This window comes from Falco punctatus (assembly GCF_963210335.1).
Source record: "Falco punctatus genome assembly, chromosome: Z".
NCBI classification, from domain to species: Eukaryota; Metazoa; Chordata; class Aves; order Falconiformes; family Falconidae; genus Falco; species Falco punctatus.
This window is the reverse complement of record NC_137586.1, coordinates 51134323-51156941: the sequence shown is the minus strand read 5'-3', so window position 1 is coordinate 51156941 and position 22619 is coordinate 51134323. Positions and strand designations below refer to the sequence as shown.

The 22619-nt window shown below is 36.7% G+C and overlaps 1 protein-coding gene across 6 annotated transcripts in view; it reads left to right on the top strand.

Annotated features, from left to right (window-relative positions):
- Window positions 1-17240, top strand: part of PRRC1 (proline rich coiled-coil 1) — a 31206-nt gene extending 13966 nt beyond the window's left edge. For 5 of the 6 annotated variants that reach the window (XM_080372402.1, XM_080372401.1, XM_080372403.1 and 2 more), the window contains exons 5-9: window positions 3174-3276; window positions 7841-8004; window positions 9156-9259; window positions 11864-11966; window positions 15566-17240. In XM_080372402.1, coding sequence (XP_080228528.1) covers window positions 3174-3276; window positions 7841-8004; window positions 9156-9259; window positions 11864-11966; window positions 15566-15775 — 684 coding nt within the window. In that variant the 3' untranslated portion in view covers window positions 15776-17240. The remainder of the gene's footprint in view (window positions 1-3173; window positions 3277-7840; window positions 8005-9155; window positions 9260-11863; window positions 11967-15565) is intronic. The other variant, XR_013924911.1, reaches the window with a different exon arrangement.
- Window positions 17241-22619: the final 5379 nt, after the last annotated feature.

Below are 22619 nucleotides of genomic sequence, written 5' to 3'. Positions count from 1 at the left end.
TAATCATACAGAGGAAATAAGCAGCAACATGAAGTAACAGAATTTCATTAACCTGTACCCTTTTCAGAGCTGTGAAAGTTGCTACGTGAGTAACATTTTCTGTATTGTCTCATACTATAAATGTGAAGAAAGAATTGGTAATTTTGATGTCCCAATGGGATTGCAGTTTTAGAGGGACTTTCAAGTCCTTTTGAAGTGAAAAGCTGGGGAAAAAATATTTATGTGACACAACAGACTGAACCCTCACTTATTCCAGGGATATGTATCTTGACAGTGATACAGGCTTAAAGAGCAAGATGGATCCTCCATCAGTACGGTGAGAGCAGAGTTGTCATTCTGCCCTTTTCAAGAGAGATGTCTTCTCATGATCATACAAACACTTCTTCCTTCAGATAATACTGTTCATCTCTCGGAAGATGTTATTCCTTTTACTATTTGCAGTAGATAGTAATGTTCCAGAAGAGAACATTTTTCTTCTAACATGATTCTGTAGCTGCTTTGAAGTACCAGAGCTTATAATGGCAAATTAGTTTTAAAGGTGGTCTCATGCACATTACTGTTGCCTTTGTACCAGTAAGATGCAAAAGGTGTCCTCTTTCTATTTATGGAGAAAGTCTGTGTCATTGACTTCATTAATAAAATCTAGATTTTGTTTGAACTATTAAGCATTACATGTGCTCTGTGTGTTCAGTGACCTGTTTTTGAGAATTTCCTAGGTGGAAGGATGAGGAATCATTCATTAATACTGAAGCCATCAAGTTCCTGATGTGTATAAGCACACATCAGAGTCTGGGTTATTTAAAAATCAGCCAGAATCTGGGAGATAAACTGATACTTATTACAGAAGTGCATCCTGGAGTCCCTGTTGAAGAGCTTACACAGGAGTTGCAGCTGTTATCTTTATTTCTGTTCTTGAAGTAGTTCCCACTGCTGTTCCTGAGAAATCATGCACCTTTCTTCCAAATTTCCTTCAAGCTAGAGAATATCCAAGGTTGTGACAATCTAAAATTGACATATTAATGGACTAGAATTGAATGTGACTGTTTCAGTTCCTTGATATGTCAAAGGTGGCTGAGAGTTTCATAGAAGTTCCAAGGTCAGTTTCTTTGTAATACATGAGAGGCAAAGTTGGATACTATTGCACTCATTGCACCTGACAGCTTGCATATTCGACTGTTTGAGCAAGATAGCCATGAGCTGAATTTTCAAAAGATTTGTGTTTGCATTCTACCGACGTGGAAGATTCTGCATTTGAGCAATTCAGGTTTTTGTTGACTTAGAATTGACTTGGTAGAAATTCTAAACTTAGGTGCATTATGGTTCACAGTGTTGTGATAACTTCATGTTTTTCATTGGTTTATAACTATGGATTATTTCTCCGTGCTTGTGCTGGGCTGATGAAAGTAAAGGCATCTTACACAGGTAGAAGCAGCAGCTTCTTGCTGCTTAGGAACCTGAGTATCTGCTGGAAATGGATAATGACTTCATGTTAGTTAGGCAACCAGTCTGCTGATTGGAGAAGTGCTGCTTGGCTTTGCATTACTGGATTGATGCTAGAACTGGAAATGCCTACTTAAAATTTTCTAAGGATCTCATAGCATTTACTCATTTTTTGTTAAAACAATAGACAAACTTCAAATTATGAGAGAGCTGAGGGAGGAATATTCATTTTCCTGTTCTTGATAGCATTCTGTGGGCGCATGACTAGTCACAAGAGTGTATGTATTACTTGGTGAATGCTGCCATTCAGAGAAGTCTTGTGTTATATTCATAAGAAGCAAGTAGGTACAGTGGTCTCTGGCTTGAAAAAGCTTAGTTGTAATTGTTTTGTTTTCCTTACTGAATTCTACAGTCAGACTTAGTGTTCTGCATAGTGGTGAGAAGAGTACCTGAACCCAGTAGTGAATTATTTCAGTGTGAGGCATGGAATAAGATAATCCTTTTTTAGTAGCCATACAATATCCCAGGAATTGAGGTGTGGAATTTGTGGGCTTTTTTGTGTGTGGTTTGGTTTTTTTTGTTTGGTTTTTTTTTTTTTTTTTTTATTTGTTAAGTTTGCTATGAAGAAATAGAAAGCATTCAAAGGTTGGGTGGGGCTCTGAGCAACCTGATCTAGTGGAAGGTATCCCAGCCCATAGCAGTGGGGGGTGGAACCGGAGGATCTTTGAAGTCCCTTACAACCCAGACCATTCTGGGTTTGTGGGAAAGAAGCTTTACAGAGCAAGAGATTCTGAGATAATTAAAACTAATCTGATTCTGCAGTTCTCTGAAATACTGTGTAGGTGTAGCAAGTAAGAACTGTCTGGAAAAATGTATGTGAACAGTGCTGTCCTGTGTAATGCTTGTCATTTAGTGGAACAAATACAAGCATGTGCAGTTTTAATATTAGACTGAAAGCAGTCTGTTTACTGAAGAAGGTTTCTCTTAAATAGTTTCCAGTGCTTGGTCTCTCAATGATTCAGCACTGGTATTTTTCCTCTTCTACCCTGTGATCTTATCTGAATGTAAACAAAATTTTGACAAGATACATTCTTTAAGACTATTTGCAAGACATAGTACAGTGTTTGTGTTTATATTTAATGAACATTTAGGTCTGTTAGCAGTTCCACCTGTGATTTGGCTGGAGGATGTGGAATATTTTTCCAGCAGTGTTTAGAATCTATTTATAAACTGAGGACTTTCAGCTCAGTTGCACTAGAAACATTTGTTAGTAATGGGCCATTCAAAAATAGATCCCACTGTCTTTAAGAATGTTAGAAAAGAAAGACTCTTCAGCTTGAATTATCACTGTCTAAATCTAGCTACCTAGTCTGATGATACCTATAATTAGCATTGGGAATCTACAACTTTGCTAAATACTTCTGGTCCCAGAGTAGGACTACATCAAGTGTGTTGCCCATCATCACTGGTGGGGTTGCTTCTGCATTAATGCTGAAGATGGTAAAGATGAGATTTGAACTTCATTGTAACTGAAAAGTTAAGCACAGATAGTCATATCCTGTAGCATTTTTGCTGAGGACTGAGATACAGTAAGTGTTACAAAGTGTAAATGTGGTAAAAACACAAAGTAGCTTAATATTTGGGTTTTGTTTGTTTTTTAACTGTAACATTTTGAGTCTCTAGGGAGAAAAAAACCCAGAAGATAACATGGAAATCTATTTGCTTAAATTTAGGGTGTAGCTGAGAATCCCATGGTGAAGTCTGTTCTTGATAAAACCAAACATTCAGTGGAGACCATGATCACAACACTGGATCCTGGCATGGTTCCATATATCAGTAAGTATTTGTGACAAACCATTAGAGTAATACATGTAAATGTTAGAGAGGTTAATATATTGGCAGACTAGTTGTACACTTTAACAGTTTGCATTTGCAGTGTGTTAATTCAAACTGACAACACCGTACTGATTTCTGAAGTGTATTGTCCAGTGAAACAAACTCTTACTCTGGAGGATGACTTTTTAGTGTGTCTTGAGGTTCATTTGACTTTGTATTTTGCTATAGTTCAGATAGTGGTATAGTAATACCCTTGAATTCAGATTGTGAAATACGAGGACATTATTAAAAAAAAAAAAAAGATGATGAGATCTTGTCTATAATCTCTAAGTTGTGTACTGTTTTCTCCCACTGTCTGTATTTAAGCCTTACAGAATTGAGTTTAAAATACACTTTATGTGTTCTGTTGGATCACATGCTTAAATACTATTGTGTAAGCCATCACATTAAAGTTAAAACAACCCAAAAGGTAGACATACTCAGAGGGGCATAGGACAGAGATATTTACATAGCTTTTGAGGCTTTCTTCTGACTTCCAGCTGTTCCACCTTTCTAGCCTAATAGTATTTATACTATTTTTAGGAAATTTGGCAAACTTGAAGCAGTTCCTGAATCAGTTAGTAGTAACATTAAACTTCTAAAATGGGCTATTGAAGTCTGAAGTATTGCTGAGGATTGAACCTGGAAAGAAGAGCACAGCATTTCAATTACAGCTTGAAAATTAATAGGAAGGAGAAGCATTGTGGTATTCACCATTTTTTGTTTTACTAGAGTACATTGCATGACACATATAACTGACCTGAGATTTCTACTTCATTAAAATAGGGAAGCAAAAGATGTAATTAAGGTGATGGCTTGGTTTGGTTTTTTTTTGGGGGGAGGGGGAGGTTATTTGTTTGGTGGTTTTTTGGTTAGTTTCTTTTTTCCTTCCAGCAGTCTGGTAAGCAGTCATCCTTCTTAGTTGTGCCAGTACTGCACTTTGTCTGAATGTAGGTAAAGCTATTCAGGAAACTGGTAAGGCTGAGGAGAAACTATTAAAACGTTTTTGCATTTTGTTTTTCTGGGCTATTTTTCAGCTGGAGCTATTCTGTGATCCAGCTAACTACATTGCTGCACTGTTGTACTAATTCAGTGGACAGTGTGTGGAATAAAAGGGGAAGCTGACCTAATTATTGACTAGTAGTTAATTCTCTTACATTTAAGGGAAGATACTCCAGCAGCTGATCAGTGAGGAGATAGTGGGATATGAAATCAGTGAGAAGGCCAGCCAGCAGCTAAGAAAGTATTTGAGTGGAGTAGCAGGATGCAACGCAAAGCTTCAGTAAATGTTGATTATGCTCAATTTGGAGAGCTGTATTTAAGGTTTATATTGCAGTTGTGACTGTCCCTTTTTAAAATAGGATCTGTCAGTATCCAGTAACAGTTTGGATAGTTTGCCATGGTATTCGTTGGAGAGAACATTACCTAGAGGAGGAAGTAATTCTAATAAAATGTAAGGTTCAATTAGTGTAAGAAAATTCAGTGTTTATCTCAAAGTTCTGTAAAGTTATGTTAAAAGGGGAAGTATCTATATACATCTTGGCTGTTAATATATTGCATTTGTTTTGTAGTTGCAGATGGTGAAAATAGGGCAGAGATTTGTAAACTTAGTATTTACCTCCTTCTAGAAATGTTTTCTGGGATCAACAAAAGCCACATCCTCAACAAGTGGCCCCACTTCTCTCTGCTCTCTCTATCTCCACTGCTGCAATTCCAGACACTTTTCAGATTCCTCACAGCAAAGCCTGCAATTACCAAAACTTCTGGATGAGGTGGTTGATTTTTTTTTTTTTGGTCATGTGAGAAAATGTATTTCTGTAATCTCTTTCTTGAAAAGAGCTGAACTGTTTTCATTAGCATATTGTGAAGATGTCATCTGAGGCAGGCACCTGGAATAGAAAATTCCTGTCTGCACAGGAAAATGGTCACCTTATTAAGCATAATCATCAATGCTTTTGTAATGCAAGGCATCAGGGAATCTTGAATTGTATGTGGAACTGTCATTTAAGTTTGTACTACACAAGATACAATGCAATTTCATGTTCGAGTGCCAGAGCTTAACTTAATGTGACAGTGCTCTGAATTTACCAGGGTATATCTAATTTCTTGTATTTTAGGTTTTACTATTACCACAGCGTGTGACAGATCTTGTCAGAAATTGTTTCTTTTAATGCATGTAATATCTTTGTTTCCCCTCTGTAGTATCTGTAATGAACAAAGATAAGCTTTTGATACATGATAATCCTTAATACAAAAGAACATAATCTGTATCCTGCTCTTGCAGTACACAAGCATGGGGCACAGTTACCATTCTTAAGTGCCCATGCAGTAATTTACTAGGTATGTTACAGGTTACTTTTCAGTTGCATTAAAAATCTCTTTAATGGTTTTTCTGGCCCTGGGCATTCAAACAAGGCTAACTTAAGCAAAAACCTGCAGGCAGTTTTCAGCACTTGTTTACTTATGTTAACTTGATTTCTATCGAGAAAGAATCAATGAAAAAAGATACTCTCAATAATTTTTTTAGCCCGGTTGTTACCCAGTGTTTAAAACAATTGCCCAAAGTTCAGTATACACCCATTTCCATTTAGTAAAGCAATTGATAAATAAGAAGCTACAAAATAGCCTAAATCCCAAATAGATTGTTTTACTACTCTTCTAGTCTGTCTCTGGTGAGTCTTCATAAAAGGATGATGTTTCCTGTAACTGAGGTCTGCTAAGTAATACAAGCAAAATAATAAACGTTTTTTCTTTGAAATTTAAGCTTCAGACTTATCATTATCAATGGAGGAATTTTTGTTACATCAGGATAAATACTGATTTTGTCAGCATCTGTAATTAGTGGAGTGTTAGTGTTTAGAAGCAAACCCACTGGACTTTTTATTTTTAATTTTAAGAGGTAGCTTAACATTTTTCTACAGTCAGTTGGCTTGGGAAATGACAGGCTAAAAAGGCTGTTTCTTCACTAGTTTGCTACTGTTGTCGTAATAAATGCCTTTCTGGTTCACAAAATCATGTGGCGTGGGTTGGAAGGGACCTCTGAAGGTCATCTTGTCCAATCCCCCTCCTTCAGTGAGGCCACCTAGAGCCAGTTGCCTAGGGCTGTGTCAAAGCAGCTTTTTAGTATCTCCAAGGATGGAGACTCAACCACCTCTCTGGGCTACCTGTGCCAGTGCTCTGTCACCCTCACAATAAAAAATTTTTTCCAGATTCTCTTATGGAACCTCCTGTATTTCAGTTTGTGCCTGTTCCTCTGGTCCTGTCACTGGGCACCACTGGAAAGAATCTGGCTCTATCCTCTGCAGCCTCCCTTCAGGTATTTGTACACATCAGTAAGATTCCCCTGAGCCTGTTCTTCTCTAGGCTGGACATTCCCAACTCTGTCAGTTTTTAGTCATAGAAGAGATGCTCTAGTGCCAGTGGTTCATCTAGCCTAATATTCTGTCTTCAGCAGAAGCGGTAGGAGATGCTGTATGGTAAATGACAGTAGATCTCCTGACTTCTGTAGTGCTTTCTCCTTGTACTCCTCCATCATCCACAGCCACTGGCCTAAGGGTGGCAAGAGGCATGTACCGTACCTATTGCTTGTAGTGCCTGTTTGTGGACATGTCCATTAATTTGTCCTTTACACTTGCTGATGCAATTTACTTATGCAGCTTTCTCAAATGTCATATTCCATTTTTGAAAAAAGCTTAAGCTGTTTGTAAGAAAGCTTGTCACAGCAGGGGCAAGTTTGATGAGGGTTTTTTGCATAAATTTTGACAATAAAAATGATCCAGCTGTGATAAAAGCAGATGTGAGGTATAATTAAGCTCATCAATCTTTTGTAGTAGTTTTAGATTTCTTTTAATTAATTAACTGTTCTGTTTTATTCTAAAAAAGCTTAGTGGAGACTCATCATTCTTTATGGAGATACTGCCATATGGAAATGGTACAAAAATACTTTTTGGTTCCATAGATATTTAATATCTAAAAAACCAAAGTAAAGCTGTAGGGAGGCAGACAGGCAATAAAAATAAAATTACACTGAAATTCACAGTCCATGGACGTCTAGAAAGTAATGCGATCCTTTCATTTAAAGCTCATGTAATTTGACAGCTGTTCACTGGGGTTTATGGACTGCATCTGTGTTCTTGGTCCCTCTCATAAGGAGGAGTTTCTGTGTCACACCAACGTTCCTTACCACTTCCCAGAATACCAGAACATCCTTAGAAACAGATGTCTGTGTTATTCGCCTGCACCCATGAATTGTCACCATAAATAAGTGGTTTGCTTTTTTTCAAGTGCTGAACAACTGTCAGTTCCTGTTATCCGTCTTTCATCCATGAACCATTTAGCTGATCATCTAACTTTTACTTGCTAACTTAAGTTACTTCTGCTTCACAAAAGAACTTTGGTACAGTGCACGAGAAAAAGAAGACCATCTGAAGCATACTTTTAAGATGTAGAATGTATTTGAACTAGCTTACAGTGAGAATGAGGAAAAATACATGTGCAGATATATTTATTTGTATGTATTTTACAGAAACTGGGGGAGAACTGGACATAGTTGTTACTTCTAATAAGGAGGTAAAAGTCGCAGCAATCCGAGATGCCTTTCAAGAAGTCTTTGGAATGGCTGTTGTTACTGGAGAGGCTGCACAATCTAACATCGCGCCCCAACCTGTGGGCTATGCTGCAGGTTTAAAAGTAAGTTGATATATAACAGTACTAAGGTACCTCCAGTGCAAAGAGAGAGTGTGGAAACATTCACCCAGAGTGATCTGATTTTCCATAAAGGGAAGGTAATTTTTTTTTTCTTAATTGCCATCTGGATCATTAGGTAAGTTTAAAGCAGCTTTTTGAAATAGTTTTTGGGTTTTTTAGCAAACGCATTCACAGTGAATGAAGAACATTTATGTAAATTTTCTTATACTGTCATAGATTACCATCACATCTAGCATACATTGTGATATTACTATAATTGCAGAGTATATCAGGCATTTCTTCTTAGTCTATTAGTAGCATGCCATGTTGAGAATGTTAGAAATTAAAAGAGACTCTTTGAGACTGAATTGTCTCCCCATTAATTCTGTAGATTAAAGATAGTTTGATAACGATTGTCAGGGATCTTCCTGAACAGGTCTGTGTTATGTTTAAAAAGTAAGAATTCGCTGTGCAGCTTTGCAATTAAAAATGTGTATGTTCATCAGGTGTATCTAGGTGTAGCTGCTACCTTGGTCAATAACTAAAACCCCTGAAAACAATTATTTAGTGTTCTGTTCCTTAAATGTAAGCAAACCTTACATTTACAAGTTTAGCTACTGCAGTGTAGTAGTAGTAGTAGTATTTCTATTACAACTTCAGAGAGATAATGGGTTTGGAGTGAATGACTCCTACATTTTAGTTGGATAGGTGCCAAAACAAAGATTTTCTCCTTTGATCTTACAAAGTTGGTCCAAAGCTCTTAAAGGATCTAGATGCAACAAATCTTAAGTGGCAAAAATGCCGGTGTGAGTAACAGAAAAATACACTGATGCTTTAAGTAATAATGAAACTTGGTACAGTTACAGGTTAGGAATTCTTTGCATGCTAATCTAGGTTTCTTTCATAGAAAGCTAACAAGCTAAAAATACTTGATTCATTTAACCATAGTTTTTGTTAGTTTGAGATTCCATTATGGTTTTTCTTGCTTTTTTTGTTTTTCTAACGCTGAAATAAGAGTAATTTAAAAAAATCTTTTATATTTTCTGATTAACATGAAAAGTATATTTTGGAGTTCGTTTCACATTCTTCTGTAAGCATTGTAATATGTTGTCATTCTAAGAGAATGTTGTCTAACAGCTTATGTTACTGTTTAGGGAGCCCAAGAAAGGATAGACAGCTTGCGTCGGACAGGAGTAATACATGAAAAACAGCCTGCTGTATCAGTAGAAAGCTTCATTGAGGAATTGCTTCCTGACAAGTGAGAACTTTGAATATATGCCTGGGAGGGGAAAAAAAACCAAACAGGAATATTCTTTGTTGACTCAGAGGGGCCACTAAGAAGTTGCTGGCAGTATCACTGAGCAGAAGAAAGGAGAGAGTATTTTCCATTTCGCTTTGGCAGACTTGATTTTGGTGATGATGTTCAGCTGTTTGTCCAGACATCTTGAGACTTTAATATACAAAATTCTTGTCAAGTTTTTCAAGATTCACAGGATAAAACCACAATGAAGTTATACTGAAATAACCAAATTAAGAAGGTGTAAAAGTTGGAATTTGGCTAGCAGTTTGCTCACACTTGTGTGCGCACTCTCTCTTCTCTTTCTCTGAAATTGTATTCAGTTCAGAAAGTATATTGGGAGATGTTCTGGTATTTATAGTAATACAATTTTATCAGATAACGTATTATTCATTTTCCTTTCACCAAGAATGTACTTGCTACTTTTAATTTGCACCGCACAGACATAGCAATGGTGTTCTCAAATACATTACAACTTCATTTTGTAACATGCATTTTGACAGACAGTTCTTGAAGTAGCTTTATAATTAGGTTCCAAAACATTAAGGACAATGTTACGTTTTTCTTAATGCAAACTCATTTTTTTCCCTAATGTTTGCATTTTTGTTCATGTGATGGACTCTGATTTATTTTTTTGACACATCCTCTACTCCTGCTCCATTTTTAAAGCTACATTTAGTATCCTTTAGTGGAAGATGGTTTGGTGAATTTTCTAAAGTAAATAGACTTCAGAAATGCTTCAATTTTTGTTTAGTGTTTATTTATCTGATTTAGATGTTTTTTTCTATTTCCACAAAGGTCAAACTATGACAATGAGATTCCTTTTTCACAGTAATTGCTGTTCTTGTCCTTTGCATTTACTCATTCCTAAATTTGAAAATGTTGCTTAAAGTACTTAACATGAAAGAGCTCACCCAGGACCAGTGCTATGGAAAGGAATGCTAGCTCTTCTGTCCACACATTACAGGCCTCAAGAATGTCTTAATCTTCTAATCTTAATATTAGAGTAGAACCAAATAATAACTTAATGCATGCTTTAATTTTTATCCAGTAGGCAACATTGACAGCCTCCTTGCATTGAAAACTTGTGGTGTTACAGAAAACATTTAAGTAGAAATTAGAAAACATTTGTTACAGAAAACTATTTTTGGCCCTTGTTTTTTTCTGCAATGAAATGATAGGTCATGGTGCTAGTAACTGATTACTTACTTTTCTGAAGTGACCATTATGGTGTTACAGTTCTAATATGGGGGATGCATTGTTGCCTGTCCAAAGGAGAGGACTTTCCAAGTAACCACCCACCAATATACTAAGAGCTCTGCAACTAATACTTAGCATCAGACACTGTTTAGCTGAACCAACTCAGTTGTCCATCAGACAGCTTAAGGATGTTACTTCCCCTTCCAATTGCATGTCCTGAATACCATTTGCTGAAAAGGTTGCAAACTCTTTTATGTATATTTTATCCGTTAGACTCTGACTCTTTTATTAATTAGAAGCAAGTTACATTTAACCATGAAACTTTAACAGTCTTCCATAAGTGCAAGTGAGGTAGTCCTGTACTACAGAGCATAGCAGTGCTCTGTTCCCTGCTATGAAGATGATGCAAGTGAAATTATTTCTTCCTGTCTTGCTCCACTGAACTCTTTAACATGCTTATGTGGCCCAGCCAGTTGTTCCTTGAAACTGAAGTCTTGCATTTTTTTATAACAACCACCCTGCTTCCCATGCTTTAAAGAATAAAATACAATTTATATGTAGACACATATATACGACATCTGAAACAACAACTAAAATAATGTTTTCCTTTTTAAATCTTTTACAGTTCTTGGCCTTGGTTTTTGTGTTTATGCTTTCCCTGGAGTATGTTTGTCCTGTGGCAGCTCAACTGTAAAACTGTAACAACAATTGAATACAGTGAGGTGGTGATGATGCATTGCCCTTGGTTTTATTTGCATCATGTCAGTGTTACTAGTTTGTTGATAGGGAGAAATGATTTAATGTTCTTGCAAGCTAGATGGGGAGTCATTTTGGGTACTGCTTCAGTAGCTTTTACTCTGTCTGCTACAGCAGGCACTCTTCTGAAATGCGCAGAAGTGTTTCTCTGAATAAGTAATTTAAAATATTCTAACAGAATTAGACATACCCAAAAGTCTTCTCAATATAGAGCATGAATGAGACATAGGTTATTTTTTTTAATTGTTAGGGAAAGAGGAACATTCTTTCAAAGGTTGAGTGGGAACTGTAGCATAATAAATAGGGTCAAGAGAATGTATCTGCACACATGCCAACCCCACCAGCTTTCTTTGTTTCTTTGATCTGTAAGTTTCATGTATTTTACATACTTTTATGTATATTGTTTACTTACATGCATACACGTGGACTATAATTTTATATATATGTAACACGATACTCGATTTTTACTTGACCTAGAACAGTAATGAAATTTATTATTACATTATTATTATATCTGTTAGTAGGGTTTGTAAAATGGTCATAATTCAACTGCTAACATGTTGTTTTTAATTGAGCGATACTCAGTACTTAAAAGTCATGTCATTGTAGGTGGTTTGACATTGGATGTCTGATTATTGAGGATCCAATTCATGGAATTCATCTGGAAGCTTTTACTCAAGCAACACCAGTGCCTTTACAATATGTTCAGCAGGTGAGTTTTCTGTTTTCTTACTGGATTAGCAGTTGAGACATAAGACTTAGATTTTAATTTCATTTATGATGTCAGTTTTTAATGATAATTGCTCCACTTGAATGTTTTAATTTATGAAATGAGGTTAAAAACTAGTTTTGATTCATGTTTATGTGTTACGTAAAAATATTCAGGCATTTGTGGCAAAGCAATTCTTGATCCATGAGTCTTACTCTATAGTACATGGCACTTGGAAATACTAGTTTTACTTTTCTATTAATGAGGAAGAAATATTCCAAGAAGAAATTAACCAAGAAGAAATACTAACCCAGAAGAAACTAATCACAAAGACGTGCTCGCCTAAAAAGGAAGTAAAACTTTAGTCATTGAAATATTGTCATCAGTCTGCTTCAGTGACTCAAAATTAACCCTCATGAATCTTGACATGGAAGAAGTAAGAATACTTATTCTTCCTCAGGTGTAGAAGGAGTTCTTTGCAGCTTAAGTAGTGCACTAAACATTGCACCAAGGAAGTGCAGTAAGCATTCTTACCCATCTGAAGGCTTGGTTTCCTTTCCTTAACTTGCTATACATATGTATTGTAGTTTCATCTAATGCCAACAAAACTATGTAACGATAAAGTGTGTATGTGTGCATGTGTATGTGTTAGCAATTCAGTCAAGTTACACTTAATTTAGGCAGAAGTTTATAAATTGAGATCTTAACCACTCAGTTTTTAATAAAGCTTATAAAGTTGTTGATTACCAGCAATCAGGCAGCATACTGTACTGATTAGTATTCTAAAAACTCATTCCTAATAAGTAAATAAATAAAGGGTACCCCTTCTTCAGATCTGTGCTTGGACTTAATTCCGCCATGAACTTAAAAGGCAAGGCTGATATTCTTCTGACTGTGCTATTCTGACAAGGGTGTAAAATTTCTGAAAAGGAAAGATTTAAATCTTGAAAATATCATAGTTCATCCCATTGAAAATAACACAGTAGTGTGCAGTTCTTAAATATCACCAATAGAAATTTTTCATAACATTGTTTACATTTCTTTGCTCACACACTAGGAATTACTCTAAACTCCAGTCACTGCTTGTTGCCTGACAGCAGATATGAGTCACGTATTAGTTAACTCTGCTCTGAAAAGTCTTTGTAAATAAGTGTTTCCATGAAGAATTTCAAAACAAAACTGTTTGGGGTTTGACCCTCAAGGAGTTGTTTTGAGAAAACAAATAGTAACTGTTTAGTTGTTTTGTTTTGATTTTTTTTTATAGTACCAATTTCAATAGAAAGAGTGTTTGTGGGATTGGCTTTAGTTCTTATTTTTCAGAGTTCTTACCATTTTGAAAAGCTGATGATGACAAAGGAGAAATATTGCTCTGTCTTTCTGAAGTTTTCTAGAATACTTTTCAAAAAGATTGGAGAAAGACGTGAAGCTGCAGGAAAAAAATACTAAGCAGATACAACTTCATTGATTAGATGATCTTCAAAGGTCCCTTCCAACCCAAACCATTCTAGGATGCTATGAAAACAGACAGAGCAATGTGAGGTTACTACTTAAATAATTGTCACATTCTCTATGGAGCATTGATATGAAGTAAATTTTTTTTTAAAACATAAAGTACAACAGGTATCTTCAATTTTTGTTTCACAGAATTCTCTATTTCATCATTTAAAAACCACAGTGAACAGCTTAACTTTTTGATTTTTTTTTTATCTTGAGTAAGCATACTTTGTAACTTTGAGAGGTAGTGTTTACCTTGTAATAGAAAAAATTCTTAACTTTTATGCAACCCATTTACTGCATAGCTTGGCGTATAGCAGAGATTCTGTGGAACTATAAACATTTAAATTGAGTGAGATCAAATTCTACTCTCCTATTTAAAGAAAACTGTTCTTATCATCAACAGCAGACAGAGTTAATTTTTTCCTAGTCTTGTTATTATATATTTCAGTTAACTTACACAAAATGTGTGGTGGTGAATTACTGGGCTCTTGATTGTGTACATGCCAGTTGTTACCTTTGTTCCTGTTGTGTCTGTTTTAGAATCAGGGTGGATTTCTCTCAGGGGTGTGCAAGAAATACGTGTTTGTATATATCCTATCCAATACCTTTAAGCAAAATCTAGATTATGGCAGGAAAAAACCCAGCAATTATATAGTTGTATTTCAGACTAAGAACAGAAAAGAAATACGTTTTGGACAGGTGATGTTATTTGTTATTCATAGTACTAACTATTTAATAGAGGCAACATTAAAAACAATTATGCTTCTCAAAATTCTTGCTAGCTATGTGTTTTGTTGTTCTGTGTAGTGGAGATCGTGGTAAAACTGTATAGAATAGATAATTCTTTTGTTAATGTCTTTACCAATGGCATGGATTTTCTGAGCACATGATATGAGACTCTTGGCTATTTGTAGCTAAATACAGCTTGATTTGAGGAGCTGAAAAGGTGGATTTGAGGGCTTGTTCTGAGAACCTTTTTCTGTTGAGAGACCAGGTGTCACCTCATTTATTGCTGAGCCAAAAATTGTAAACATAAAGGGAAGCTACTGCAAGGTTGTTTGTTGGTTTTTTTAAATTTTATTTGAAGTTTACTGATTTTCAGCAGTAAAAATAACAAGTGATTTATGAAGTTACATGCAGTTGTGGATCATGAGATATCATAAGCAGATATTCAGTCCCTGATTGCAGCTAACTGTACTCTTAGTTGCTTTTGCTGCCAACATGTTCTGACTAATAAGGAAAATTTCCTGTTCCTTTGCTTAAGAAATCTGCCTTTTTATGTACCTCTTGATAATAACAAGTTATTTTAATATTGGAGCAGACTGCATATTCTAAACACATTTATGTTATTGTTGCAAGACAGTAGTTTTAGGAAGGCTGGAACATACTAATGAACTTTGATCCGCCGTACATGCAATGGAAGTAGACTAACTCCAATATTTGTCAAATTAAAATCTGTATGAAGAGTTAAAACCAATGTGCAATGCTATAAAGAACTGAGAACTAAGAACAGTCTTCCCTTCACTGTATACCACATTGTCCAGAGGTGGTTGCCTAGGATGAACACCAGATCAGATAAATGCAGTGATACTTCCTGCACTCTTTCCTTCAGCTTCCAACTGCAGTATGCAGTCCCTCTGTGATCCCACGTAAATAGCTCAGGCCTCTGTTTCTGCCAGGCTGAGCTATCTTCCTGTATTTGGCTGCTTCACTGCTTCAGAGGGACATTTTCATGATTTTTAAAACCTTTGGAGGGTAAGAGTCATTGTATAAATATGTATCATTATCGATTCTATCTGTTGGCTACTTTAAAAGAGAAAACTACTTCCTGGTAATGGCAGAATGTCTTTACTCTCTTAAGCATAATATTTTAGTTTTATACTGTGCAGGTGTTATTTGGATCATGGTACATGCAAATAAATACAAAAAGTATAATTGGCTAGGCAAATTATGGGACAGTCTGAAATTTGGATTCTAATACTCTTAATTTCCTGTGTAGTCCTACTGGTGTAAGATGTTTACGTAGGAAAGTTAGTAATGGTGAAGACAGAAAGAAAACTACTCATTTCAAACTCTCAATAATCACTTCTCACAATGTTACACAGGCTAAGAGTCTCACTCCTCAGGACTACAATCTGAGATGGTCGGGCCTGTTGGTGACCGTGGGTGAAGTGCTTGAGAGGAATATACAGAATGTCAACAGGACGGATTGGCACGTGGTATTCACTGGCATGTCCCGTCGGCAGATGATCTACAGTGCAGCTAAGGCTCTAGCAGGAATGTACAAACAACACTTACCACCCAGGACCATTTGAAAGAAGGCTGATCCATGACGCTAAGCAATACTGGTTTTGATTCTAGAATTGAAGTGAAAGCTACATACTCTGAATCTTAGTCGATACAGCACAGATCCGTAATCTAACTGTAAAACTTTTTAAGAAGTGAAAGTGATTTCCAATAGTGGAAATGAGCAGTTGCAGTTTTTAATTACTATATGATTTCCCATATGATTCACAAAACAGGAAATCAGAACAAAGACGTATTTACAACAGGGACAAATAGCATTACAGTTTGTAAAGTGGAATGTGCTATTATTTGACATCTTACTAGGCATTTGTGGGGATATTTTAGTTAGCATACTTTTTCAAAGAAGGGGTTAATTGTTCAGCTATTCCAATTCTATTAGTAATATAAACATGCTGACTGCATACTAGGCATTTGTGGGGATATTTTAGTTAGCATACTTTTTCAAAGAAGAGGTTAATTGTTCAGCTATTTCAATTCTATTAGTAATATAAACATGCTGACTGCATAACATCTATGTTATACATGCATTTCTATCCAGAGAGACTGCTTTCTGTATTAGATGTTTTCTTGGGGCCTGTGCTTAGGTGATACCTAAACACATCATAGGTTTGATGTCTGTATATATAAAGTTCTCAGAAGTGATGCTGAGTAACTTTTACAATACATAACAGTGAGCTGCTGAAGAAGAGCACAAATCCATGCTCCATTAGTTAAAGTTGTTGCTAAATAATTCTGAAATCTCATTTTCCATGCTGCATCTGTATTCTTATGTAACAGTAGTGAAATTCACGTCCAGGTAAAACACCAGACAAATTTTGAGTAGCTTCAATGGGTTTTAGATCACATACCACATACCCATGAACTTATCTCAGTAATTTCAACAGCATAATTTACTCCACTGATTCCAAACTTCATGGAATTCTTTAATTCTTTTCTGTCAAAAAACTTTATATGGAATTCTATAATTTTTTTCTGTCAAGTTATGGTTGTCAGCAATTTGATGTGGAAAATGGTGCAATGTGTATCACTTGCTTTGCTATCCTGAGATTTCTAAACATTTTAAAGTGTTAAATGCCTTTTGGATGTCATGAGCTCATTGCTTTTCATATAAGTCTTCAGTGGTGTCTGATTTTTTCATGCCTATAAATACCCTCTATCCATACTCACACAATCTTACATCTTTGTTTAGAAATACGGAAGTAGTTGTGAAGAACATATTTTGGTAATAATCCTTTTTTTAAGAAATGAAGAATAAACAAATACTTTTTGTTTGCCTTAAAGAAGCAGTTTTTCAGCTTATATTGCTGTGCTTTTACCTTTCTTAGATGCTTTCAAAGGAATTTTTATATGCAATATACTGTTAAGCCAGCTCATATTTGTACCCAGTGAAAGCCCATTTCCAAGTAATATATTTTGCCTTAATTGGCTTACTCTGTAAATTAGTTGAATAAATGTTTTTCATGGAGGACTATATCTAATTTAAAGGTTTGTTTTTTTTTTTAATATAGCTGACGAACATCTGTTATTGAAATTACATTTTCATGGCCAGATTACAAATTTGGCAAATTAAATGCCTGTCTTGCATGGGAAAAAACCGAAACAAACATAACCTGACTCTTGTGGTCTTGAGGTCTCTTTCTGGGATCACTTCTTTCTGTCATAAACTGAAGGATGATATGGGGACTTTCCTTTATCATTGTAAAGTACATTTACATTATCAAGTAAAGGCATCTTTGCTTTTATTGTAATTTCAGTTTGCAGTATATATATGTTGAATGCTTCCCTTTTATCCCCTGCTTACAGCATCCACCATGATGTAAAAGAAGAGGACATGAAATCATCAGTAGGTTTGTGTCCCAGCATGAGTTAAAATTAAAACTGGAGAGGAATTTCTATTTTCTTTCTTCCTTTCCTGGCCTTCACTGTTTCTCAGAGGTGGAAAGAGTAGAGGCAGAAGGCAGCTTCTCATTTTGCAGCACGAGGTTCATTGTGTTGACACTGGCCCAGCATTCCAGTTATTTCATGAGGAGTGCCAATGTGGCATACTCCAAAGCTGCCATGGCCTGCCTTAGAGAATTTTTAGGTCTCTATTCTCATGTAGAAAAATGCTTGCTTTATGCCAAAATGAGAGCAGCTGCCTCACCTGATCTTCTGTCCGTATGCTTTCCTCCTCATGGTTGAGTGTTGGGGTATGATGTGGTCAAGTGAATTGGTCTTTCTCCATTCAGATTCTCTGGCTCAGTGAAGGTCTTATGTAGTTTTGACTGTTCACCCAATCACTAAAATGGCTCAACTTGATAACTTTTGATGAGTTCCCTCCTTTACTGAGCATTGCTTGTTTATGTATAAAAAATAACATCCTCACATAAAAGCCAGGAGCTCAGCTTCTTCCTTGAGAAGCCAAGGAAAGGAAAAATGTCTGCAGTATGCTCTGGAAAGCTAACAACGTTTGAAATTACTCCATGTCTGAGTGAAGACCCTTTTTAGGGTCTGAGTTGCAGTTGGCATGGATGATTTCCATTGGTCTAGTGGAAGGTGTCCCTGCCTCTGGCCGGAGGGTTGGAACTAAATCATCTTTAGAGCCGCTTCCAACCCAAACCATTCTATGAATCCTGGAGGAAGTTAACATTCAGCTTTTTACCATCTGCTGGATTGTGTTGTGGGCTATAATAGGCGAGGAAACTCAACTGGCATCCTGTGTTGGATTTATATTGAAACAAACTTAGAAAAACAGATAGCAGGAAACATTTGGACATGTAAAGGCAGTTCTAAACTGCTAGTCATCAGTGTAGATACAGCTGCAGAAGCCATTTCTTCTGCTTTGTGAATGGGTAAGTTTGCTCAAATATGGGTGTCATAAACAAAAGCTCTGGAAAAGCTCCCACATTTGAAGATGGAGGATATAGAGGACTGCTGAAAATCATCCTGGGGATACATCCAGAGAGGAAGACTAGCTATGTTAATTGTGGTATATTTATTCCACATTTGTAATTGCTGTTCTGATTGTTTTGTTTACTGTATCTTTTGTAGCAAGTGGTACTAAAACAATTTTTCCATGACCATGGGCTTGTTCAGTACTGTTATGACATTTTGGATGTACTTGCCTCAGCAAGGAGATCATGATGATAAATAACATTGTGAAAAGAATATAATTTGGCCTGACCAGCTTCTGTTGAAACGCTTGCCTTGCTGCACCGTAGTCAGCAGGGAGCAGAAGGCCAGACTGCAAGAGATGGTCTGCTCTGCAGGTAAGCCAAAATGTAGTGAAAAGCGCACACTGCTGTGGTGGTGGTGCATTGATTGTTATTGCCGCACTTCTTTCTAATGGTACGGTAATTTCATTCACTGCCAGCACACGGTCAGTTCAGTTCCTTGGGGCCAGACTGTGACAGGTGATTGCAGCACTACTTCTCAGGCACTGCCTAATCACTATTTCATGACTGACAAAGATGTCCTGATTAAAAACCTTTACATGCCTGCATGCACGTTAAAATATGTCCATTACACTACGTATTTTAAGGTGTGTTTCAGTTAGATGCAGCTAAACTCTTCAGCTTGCGTTAAATGGAAGCAGATCTACATGATCTTTAAACTGAGACAGAGTCTTTAAGATGTTGAAGATGGCTCATCAGCTCTGCTGTTGCCTGGTACCCTAAGCGGCAGTCCTTGCTGCTTTTGTGCAGCTCCTTATGCTAAGTGTTCAAGTGCAGTGTTTTATACACGTTAAGGAAGTGACTTTTAACTCACTTGTGCATTGCACATTGGGAGGATTTTACCTGTTATGCAAAGTAGTATTTAGCAGAGGTAAAAGCAGTGTTTAACAGAGCTGTGATAAGTTCAGGTTGAACTTAAGATCTAGGCTAGTAAGAGATGGAGCTTCAGAAAAATCAGCACAAGGGTTTTATATGTAGGAAGGATACTGGATTTTTATTCTGAGGCTGAACAATAGTTTCAGGACTTAAGAAAGCAGTGTAAAGAAGTGAGAGCTAGCACCTGCTGGTGAGTGTAGAACCCTCTGAAATTCCTTTATTATATGTATGTGATACCAACTCTAAGAGTCAGTGAAAGAATTTTTGTTGGTTTCTGCAAGTGACATTTTAGTAAATCACAGAGAAGCTGAAGGTGTTTTTTCAGCTTTTTTATTCTAATTGGTTTACTTGAAGGGGAGTAAACCTGCTATGGCAACAGCCATTCTGTGAAAAAGATGTTCTGTGTCACACACTTTCTGTGACCAGTTACTCCTAGTGGCCACTATCAAGCTTTCCCATTTGTAGCAGGAGTTTTGGGTAGTCGGAAATTCTGGTATGATTTTTTAAATAAATGTCTTCTGTCCATTTGGTCCAGCTTCACAAGTAACCCTCCATGAAAGTATAACGTTTAAAGAAAATAAGCAGAAAATATAAAAGGATGGCTCAGCTAAGAAGTATCCCTGCAAATACTCCCATGCAGTGATGAGGCTGAAAACTGAAATGGGGTGAGAGGTTCCCAGAAGCGGAATGAGTGAATTGTGAACATTGGACCAGACTGCATGACTAGGAAGCTGGGAGGCCAGAACTGAGAAAGGAGGATTCTCAGAGGCTTGCTGCAAGCACTGTTTGCCCGCCTGTCTGGTTCAAAAATGAGTGTTCAGATGAGAATGAAATGTTTAGACTTAGTTTTGTTTGTTTTTTTTTTTCCCCAGTACTCCCTCTATCCCACGGCTAGTATATCCATTCTGTACAGAAAAAGGATACTCCATATTTTTTCAAAATACCTGTGGCCTGCTTAAAAGTTATCCAACAGAGATCCAAGTGCCCTGCCCTAAGGATACATAGCATAGAACAACAAAGGTTAAAATGAGATGTAAGATGCAAATACGTGCCAGGGTCAAATTCAGTCCTGTTGCAATTGATTTGATCTCACTGAAGATACAACAGCCATGAATAAGAGCAAGTAACTATTACTCTTTTCAACTCCTTAATGTTTAAAACAAATACACTGGCATGCCTTCTCTGTGGGGTTAGATAGATGAATTGTAGGTATCATGTCAGAAATAAGGATTTTGAAGGAAGGCGCGACTAGGTTATTGGTATAGAAGGTCTGAAAATTTAAGTGCAAAAACTGCTTTGCTCAGATGAAACATTTTTCTGGACTTCATGTGCAGAGTCAGCAGCCTGAACAACCTCTTGCCTTGGTATACGGTTATCCCAGCTCTTACCCCTTAATCAGATACTGACTATACAGGCAGCTGTAGTGGGTTAAGATGTTACAGCTTTGTTGGTGGAGGTTTCTGCCCCTGCAGATTGCCTAACAGAGTAAGCTCTCTCTGCTCAGTCAGCTGAAGTTACGTGGGGCTGCTCTTACGCTCTGTTTTGGCTGTACCTAGGATGACTTGAAATGTTACTGCTCTGGGCCTGACCTCAGTTTCTTATCACGGCACCATTCAGAACAGCATGCTGGCTCTGTTAGAAAAATCTTGGTTATAGATTCCCCACACATTTGTTGAAACTAATCTGATAAGCTTCATCCAGCTACCCCTCTCAAAATTTGCCATAAACATCTGTGATGAAAGGATGGGGCACGTGGGGCCTGCTGAAACAGCAAATATAGTTTGTTGGAACATCTTTATCCAAAATCAGAAGCAAGACAGCCTTGATGACTGCTCATACACTTTCCAGAATGTTTTCCTTTAGGAAAAGGTTTTTAGAAATGCCTGCCAGTACTAGTCTTTTTTTTTTTAGACACCTGTTCACTTTGGGTAAGATAGTGAGCCATGGCAGAAAAGGACAAAAGAATTTAATATGAAAGGATATGAAAGTGATCAGGGGAGTATCAGAGAAGTAGGAATGTCTAGTGGGTAGTGGAGGAAAAGGTACAGCAGCTTAATTATCTTTTATTCGTTGCCCTGGATGCAGGAGATAGTAGAGGGTAGCTGAAAAATCAGGTGGGAACATGGAATAACCGGGTATGTTTGCTACTGCTGGTTTTGGCCAGCTTTAGAAGAGCACCCAAACATACACACATCTTGCAGTAGAGACCCTTAACATAATAGTGATTCAGTATCTGTGTTTAATAAGTTTACAAGTCGCCTTTGATGTTTAACCTTGCATGCAGCTTAGGGTAGGTTTTTTAGTTTTTCAAGTGGCAGGTTTTTGAAGAACTTCTATGTGAAAACAAGAATTTTAATAAAAATTCTTAAGGATATTTGTAAAAGTAGTCTTTTTTCATAACAGTATGATGTGACGTAAATTTTGCAGATGGAACATGAGTTTATCACTGAACAGTATTCACTCTGAAAGATAGAACTTTGTGGGTCTAGTTTAGAATTTCATTTAATAATTTTTGACCAAGCAAATTTTTTTTAAAAAAGCAACTTTCTTAATTTCCTACTGTTAGCAGACACTGGAATGAGTAGCAAATGAGAACATTCTGTATCCCATCAAAAGTTGTTAACAGACTTGAAAACCAGAATAAAATAGCTTTGAACTTGGTTAATTTTTCAATGTGGATTCTAACTTCAACAATTAAGTCTGTCTAATTTATCAAGGACTCACATTTTGACATCCTGCATCTTGGAGCCATTTGGCTTTGACTTCATGGCTCTGTTCCATCCACGGTTATACAATTAAGGAAAACCTATTTGCATAGAAGTAATGGTGTATAGAGCTACAGTTCCTAAAAGGAAAAAATGCCAATTGGTTTGATTTATAGTCTTATTGTGCAGAATTCTGTCAAAAGCTTTAGATATTCCAGCCAATTGAACTTGTAAGGCAGCCAGGCTGGGACCTGGCAATTAAATTGTGAATACACAGTGCTGCAGAGGAATAACAGATCCAAAAAACTCAGCTGCTGCTCCTGAGCTACTGCAGTGAT